The sequence below is a fragment of the Zea mays genome, chromosome 1 (assembly GCF_902167145.1).
Source record: "Zea mays cultivar B73 chromosome 1, Zm-B73-REFERENCE-NAM-5.0, whole genome shotgun sequence".
Lineage (NCBI taxonomy): Eukaryota > Viridiplantae > Streptophyta > Magnoliopsida > Poales > Poaceae > Zea > Zea mays.
Genome location: NC_050096.1, coordinates 3,789,159 through 3,796,266, shown reverse-complemented (window position 1 = coordinate 3,796,266; position 7,108 = coordinate 3,789,159). Strand labels below are relative to the sequence as shown.

General features: G+C 50.0%; 1 protein-coding gene across 1 annotated transcript; it reads right to left on the bottom strand.

Annotated features, from left to right (window-relative positions):
* Positions 1–3,732: 3,732 nt before the first annotated feature.
* Positions 3,733–6,065, bottom strand: LOC103630849 (vacuolar protein 8). The gene has a single exon (XM_008651901.4). It carries the CDS (start codon positions 5,620–5,622, stop codon positions 3,952–3,954), a length of 1,671 nt encoding a protein of 556 aa, XP_008650123.1. The 5' UTR covers positions 5,623–6,065; the 3' UTR covers positions 3,733–3,951.
* Between the last annotated feature and the right edge of the window lie 1,043 nt (positions 6,066–7,108).

Below are 7,108 nucleotides of genomic sequence, written 5' to 3'. Positions count from 1 at the left end.
TGTGGCTCCTACTGTTCCAACGTCGATACTAGTCCTTAAAGAGGCTATGGATCGTTGTCGGCCCCTTTTCCCGGGGTGAAAAAGGGCACGAACTTCACTGACATGTGGTTAGTGATCGGCTACATAACGATCCACCACAAAAAATGGTTTTAGTACAAAGTCTCTTTAACTAATAGAGGTGCACACAGATTTTAGTAGATAACCTCTCTCTAGTTAATATGAGCGGATTTATCTAGAGATCACCTCTATAAATAACCACATGATCTTCGGTTAAATGCCCACCAAGATGACAATTTGAATGGTCTACTAGACTACTACTAACCATATAGAGTGGGACTAGATGTCAAGCTACCTCGGCTCAGCTCGTTAAGAAACCGAGACAGAGAACCAGCTAGGCTCGACTTAATTACGAGCTCGAGCTGACTTAAATAATAATAATATACACATATATAAAACAATATAATTAATTACTTATTAATTATAAATCAATTTAACACTAGAAAAAAGTAATAAGGCTATGTTTGAGAGAGTTTTATTTCAAGAATTTGAACTTTAGTTTTCTAGCTTCTCATAAAACAGTTTTAACAATTGTTAAGGTGGATTTCAATAGTGTTTGGTTTACATGTGGACATCAGCTTCCATAATATAAGTGATTTGTGTGTTTCTTTGAATACCCCTAATGATTAATGGGTTGTGGTGGTTCGACGGGCTAATTGATTGGGCTGAAAGCGTTGTGGTGGCCTGCTGGCTTGGAAAGGTTGTACGACATGCAGTGCGTAGCTCACGTCAAGTGCTTGCTAATGCACACTACGGCTGATGACACACCCCGAAGCGAGCGCTCGCTTTTCCATTGTATTAGTAGGAAAAAAATATGAGTATATCATAAGAAACTTATGATCAAAGTTTAAGTAAAATCCATGCCAGCGAAATTTACATGAAAAATATACTGGTATTTCTGAAATGTTTGGCAGAGGTCTATTTATCAACCGGACCCAACAAAAAAATCATGGCTAAACTCAAGAGCACAAGAAAAGCACTCAGAGAATGGCAAAAAGAACCTCAATAGAACAATAGAGAACGATAAGTTGATTGTTCAGTTATAGGATTTTGTGGAAGAGCACATGAATTGTACAACACAACAATGGGGGTTCAGAAACATCCTATCCATACATGTGCAAACTCTGTTGGAACAGCAAAAGGCATACAGGAAACAACGTGGAAACCTAAAATGGGCAACATGTGCTGATGCGGGGACCAAAATTTTCCACGCCAACACCACTGTCAGACAGAGGTTAAACTCAATAGCCACGTTGCGCAACTCTTCTAGGCATCACATTTCTAGCCATGAAGGGAAAGCAAAGATATTGTATGAAGTGTTTAAGAAAAGACTTGAGACATCTGATTTTACTAACATGGGTTTTGATCTGAACACTTTGATTCAAGCAACAGAAGACCTATCTTGTTTGGAATCACCTTTCACTGAGGAAAGAGGTTAATTCTATTGTTGCGTCTTTACCATCTGGAAAATCTCCTGGACCGGATGGGTACAACACTAACTTTATGAAATAGTGTTGGTCAGTCATATCATCAGATTTTCACGCTCTATGCAATAGCTTTTATGACGAAACAATTTGAATGCAGAGTATTAATGGTTCCAACATTACTCTACTACCAAAAAAACTCTTCACCTAGGTCTGTGAATGACTATTGACCCATCTCATTGTTAAATTCGAGCGTCAAATTGCTAACTAAAATTCTTGCAAATAGGCTTCAAAAGGTGATAACTAAACTTATTCATGCAAATCAATATGGATTCATCGAGGTCAGGTCAATATAAGGTTGCCTAGCGTGGTCTTTCGAATATTTGCACCTCTATAAATCATCAAAGAAGGAAATGGACATCCTGAAACTGGATTTTGAAAAAGCTTTTGATAAAATATAACATGATGTGATCTACAAATTTTTGGAACACAAAGGTTTCGGTCCCAAATGGCTCAAGTGGATGGAAATGATTATGAAATCTGACACATCTGCAATGCTCCTCAATGGGGTACCTGGTAAATTCTTTAAGTGTAAAAGAAGAGTTCGGCAAGGAGACCCTCTCTCCCCCTTTTTGTGTTGGTAGAAGTCTTTTTAAGTCAACCAAAAAGACCAAGATATGGGTATACTCAATCTCCCCATTCATCAAAGATGTGGTCAAGATTTCCCCATAATTCAATATGTAGATGACATCATCGTGGTTTTCGAGGCGTGCCAGAAACAACTCTTCTTTTTGAAAGCAATCCTGAGCAAATATGTAGAATCCACTGGGTTGTGTGTTAATTACAGCAAGTTAAATAGTTACCCTATCAATGTATCGACTGAAAAATGCAGATTCTTGCCAATACCTTTCATGTCAAGTTGGGGTTCTTCCTTTCACATATCTAGGGTTGCCCATGGGACATATTAGACCATCTCTGGAGAATTTTCTACCCCTCGTCCATAAAATTGAAAAGAGATTGTCAGTCACATCTTTATTTCTATCACAAGCAGGAATACTGCAGATGGTCAATGCGGTCTTCCCTTCATTGCCAACATACTTCATGTGTACACTTAGAATCTTAAATTATTTCATCAAGCAAATTGACAAATACATAAAACATTGCTTATGGAGGGGGCATACATCAACACAAGAAAGTTTCCACAGGCCTCATGGTTTTTTGGCATGTCGCCCAAAAGTTCAAGGGGGCTTGGCATCCTCAACCCATCCATACACAACAAAAGTTTACTGATGAATAATTTACACAACTTTTTTAATCGGTTGGACATATCTTGGGTAAATCTTGTATGGAATAATCAATATAGAGCAGGAAAGACCCCCTCTGAAAATAGGACTGGATCCTTTTGGTGGAAAGACATCCCGAAGAACCTAACCTCTTTTAGAGAATTTTCATAGGTCAACATGCAAGGCGGTCGTACTATTCGACTATGGTACGATGAATGGAATAATACATTCTTTTGTTATTAAGCAGAATAACTTTCTATTTTGTTGTTTTGGCTTCCTCTTTTTTTGTTCCTTTTTTCCCTTAAACCTAGTTTCAGATTTAGTATATGTGTGGATATCCTCATCTAAATTTTGGAGCTCTAAAAGTTTTAGAGCACTTTATCTCACTTTTGAGCTCTAAAGATATGTGCTAAAGTTTAGGTCTGATTTTAGACCACTTGTTCATAGATTTAGCTCCAAAGTTTAGAGGAGAAATTCAAATGGGCCCTTGTTCCAAAATCCATTTCCCCTTAAAAAGTTAGAATATTATTTGCCATTGAACTGGAATAAATCTAAAAAAATCATGAAAAACTTGCATGCATGAGCATAACATTTTTTCTCTTTAATCTACCCTTTTTTGTTTAGAGAACAGCATTTACATTTATAGAGCAAAATGCATGTATGTGGCAAATTTCCTTTCCAATCATGTTACATTTTTTTGTTACTAAGCAGGATAATTTTATCGTGTGGCTGGAACAATTTTCTTGTAATCTGAAAACATTTTTCTTCCAGAACATTTTTCTATTAGAACCCCGGCAATCTTGTTGCGAAGGCGGGATATTTTCCATTTTTTAAACAAATTCCTCACGCATTTCTAAATTTGGAATAGTTTTTTCGTTGGAACATTGTCTATCTGGATGGTAAAAAGGATGTTCCAATTTCATTCAGCCACAGATGTGAGCATTGACATATGGAGCTGAGTGCATTTCTGAAGGAAAACTCTCACCAGATGTGATCTTGACGTCCGTAACAAATCAAGTTGCACAAATCTGGACGGCTGATCTTGCTAGTTGAAGATACACTTACTAGGCTTATTAGTTCCTGAACAGACATTTTCATTTCATTTCATACAGAGTGTGAGACTGAGTTTGGTTTCTATACAGTAGAGGTGAAACTTTCGCAAGGCAATAAAATAGTAACAGCTGCTACTATCTACTGAACATGCTGCGTAGACTGCCGCGCTCCAGCCTCTCGTGCAGCTTCTTGGCGCCGGCCACGTCCATGTCGGAGAGCTTCTTCAGGTAACCGATGGCGCCGTGCGAGACCATGACCTTCCTGCATCGTTTGGTCCCCGAGAGCGTGAGGAGGCAGGCGATGGCGTACTTCTTAGCCGTGTTCGCAGGGCTCGGGTCCAGCAGCTGCACCAGGCTGGGCACGCATTTGTCGTCCTTCTTCATCTCTCGGGCGTTGGCAGGGCAGCTCGCCAGGGCCGCCAGCGCCTGCGCGGCCACCTCGCGCGCGCCGTTCGACTTGGCCTCCAGCATGCGCACCAGCGGCGCTACGCAGCCGTGCTCGCCGACGGCGCGCTTCATCTCGGCGGAGCTGGAGATCCGGCAGACTGCCGCCGCCGCCGCCTGCTGCGCGCCAACCGACCCTATTTTGAGCACGTGGACCAGCCGAGGAAGCACGCCGAGCGCCACGAGGCTGTCGGGCGAGACAGCGCCCACGAGGTTCCGGAGCGCGCCCACCGCCGGCTCCTTCGGCACCGGGCCGTCCAGGTAGAGCAGCAGGCTGCGCAGCCCACCCTCCGACACGACGGCGCGGCGCAGGCCGTCGCTGCCGGACGTGAGGTTCTGCAGGCACTCGGCGGCGTGCTCCTTGGTGGCGCCCGCCACCACGGCGCCGCGGTCCAGCAGGCCGACCATGACGCGGACGACTCCTTCGTCGGCCAGTGCCTGGCGCACCTCCGGCACCGCCGAGAGGTTCCTGAGCGCGCCGGCCGCGGCGGGCTGGGAGACGGAGTCCCCCGTCCGGCAGATCTCGACGAGCGGGCCGGCGCCGCCGTGCCCGACGACCGCGCGCGCGACGTCGGGCGACGCGGACAGGCGGTGCAGCGTGGCCGCGGCCTTCTCGCGCCCCACGGCGCTGCCGGACTCCGCCAGCCTGACGAGCGGCGGCAGGACGCCCTCCGACACGAGCAGCGCCTCGGAGGCGGCGCCCGACCCCGCGACCTGGCACACGGCCGTGGCGGCCTTCTCCCGGACCGCGGGCGCCGACGCCGTGAGCAGCTGCACCAGCGCGGCGACGCTGGCGCGGCCGAGCGCCGCCAGCACGCCCCGCTCGTCCCTGCGCAGCGCGTCCAGCAGCGCGTCCACGGCCCGGCCCCTGGCCTCGGCGTGCCCGATCTGCAGCCGCGCGAGCAGCTCCCGGACGTCGGGCGCCTCCTCCGGCGGCGGTGACGGGCCGGCGGCGTCCGACAGGACGCCGGTCTTGACGAGCAGCGCGCAGTCCCGGAGGCCGAGGTCGAGCCTCCCGGAGAGCGCGTCGACGGCGCTCTGCGCCCTCAGCTTCCCGTCCGCCGGCGGCTCCCGGCACCGCGCCGCGAGCTCGGCCGCGTCGGCCAGCGTGGCGGCCACCGACTGCAGCAGCTCCCGGCACAGCGAGTTCCTGGCGAAGCAAGGGTGGCTGGACAGGTCGGACAGGCACGCCGGCAGCGCGTCCAGCTTCGCGGCGATCGCCTTCCACCGGCCCGGGAACCCGCCCGCCGCCCGCGCTGCGGCCGCCGCCGCCGGCACCATGCCCCGGACGCGCTCCAGCAGCTCCTCCGCCGTCTCCTGCTCCTCCCCGGGCGGCGCCGGGTCGGGACCCCGCGAGCTCATTTCTTGGACTTGGACCCGGTTGCTATTGCTGCACCAGTGCCCGCCGTGATCTGGAGTGGTTGAGTTAGTGGTCAGAGCTCAGTGGTCCGAGTTGAGCTGAGCCACTGGGTGGGAGCTAAATCCGCAGAGGGACGGGACTCGGGAGGCGGGGAGGAGGAGGAAGGATAGGAAGCGAACAAAGGAGCAGTACTGGGAAAAGAAACAAGGGAACAAACACTAGAGAAGAAACGAGCATGCAGCGGCAGGGGGAAGGAATCATCCCCTGCTGTCTTTATTATTCTACTCGATCCAAGCAGTCAAGAACAACAACCAGGAGCCTCCTCTATAGTGGTGGTTGCATTTCGCCATCAGCAGCGTGCAAAGATACCGGTAACCATGAGCCTACATGGCTTTCGTCCTAGAAACAATTTCCATGGCGATCTCGATCCCTGTTGGGTGGAATGTCAATTCCGTCCGGGGGTGCCGGTGCCAAGACGGCACGGGGAGGATTTACGAGGGGTCTTGTCGTCACAAACCACGTCTGCGTTCCGGTTCCTCTTGTGCATGGCGTGTTTCTTTATTATTAATGAAGCATTAATCATGCGAGGTTAACTTAATAAAAAAAACCCGGGTGGGTTTGGGACATCGCCCTCGCCCCTGCGGCAACGCCATGATCAGGGCGAGCGATCTTTACCTTGGCTGGCGACGGGAGCAAGATTTGGCGGCAGGTGCTCTACGTGGTACTGTCAACAGTGAGACGCAGCCGCTGCTAGGGATGGGATCCTCTGTCAATTTTCTATTGATTTTATCAGAGCAAGCAGGAAAGCACGGCGTAAAAGTGGTTTAACCGTGTGACGTGTCGTCCTCTGTTACAAATAAAATACCACAATACAGACACAAGACACAGAAGCGAAGCGAGTGAGAGAGCGGGTCGCTAGCGTCAACCCATTCCCGATCTCGGACCCCATCATGAACGGCCAGAGTACCATGGGGGCCCGCGCGTCAGTGGCCCCACCGCGGCTCTGGCTAAAATAATGCGCCTGTGGCCTGTGGGGCTGGGGCGCCGTGGCAACTGGTCCTGCGCGGGCGACGCGCACATGCGGGTCGGGGAAGGCGGCGTGGTGCGTGGGGCCCTCCTGTCAGCCATCGGGTTCCGATTCCCGAATCCGCCGCCAGCGGCATCGGGGTTGGTTCGATTTTGGCTGGGTCTCTGGGTGGTCAGGCGGCTCGCTCGAGTGCGCGTGGCGTGCGCATCCAAATTCCAAAGGCAAAGCCCCTAGGTGGGTTCGGGACGAGACGGGCGGCGCCCAAGCCCCTAAGCTTCTTCGCTTCTGCTCGTCCCTACTCCAAGAAAATACTACCAAAATTCTGCAGCAGCAAAGTACACTGTGCTCTCCTGACCGTGCCCTTCTTCTGCAGCAGCAAAAGAAATTCTGCTCCAAGAAAAGACCAAAATTCAGCAGCAGCAAAAACAAATTAATGATTGACGTTGTGCTGCCGGGCCACA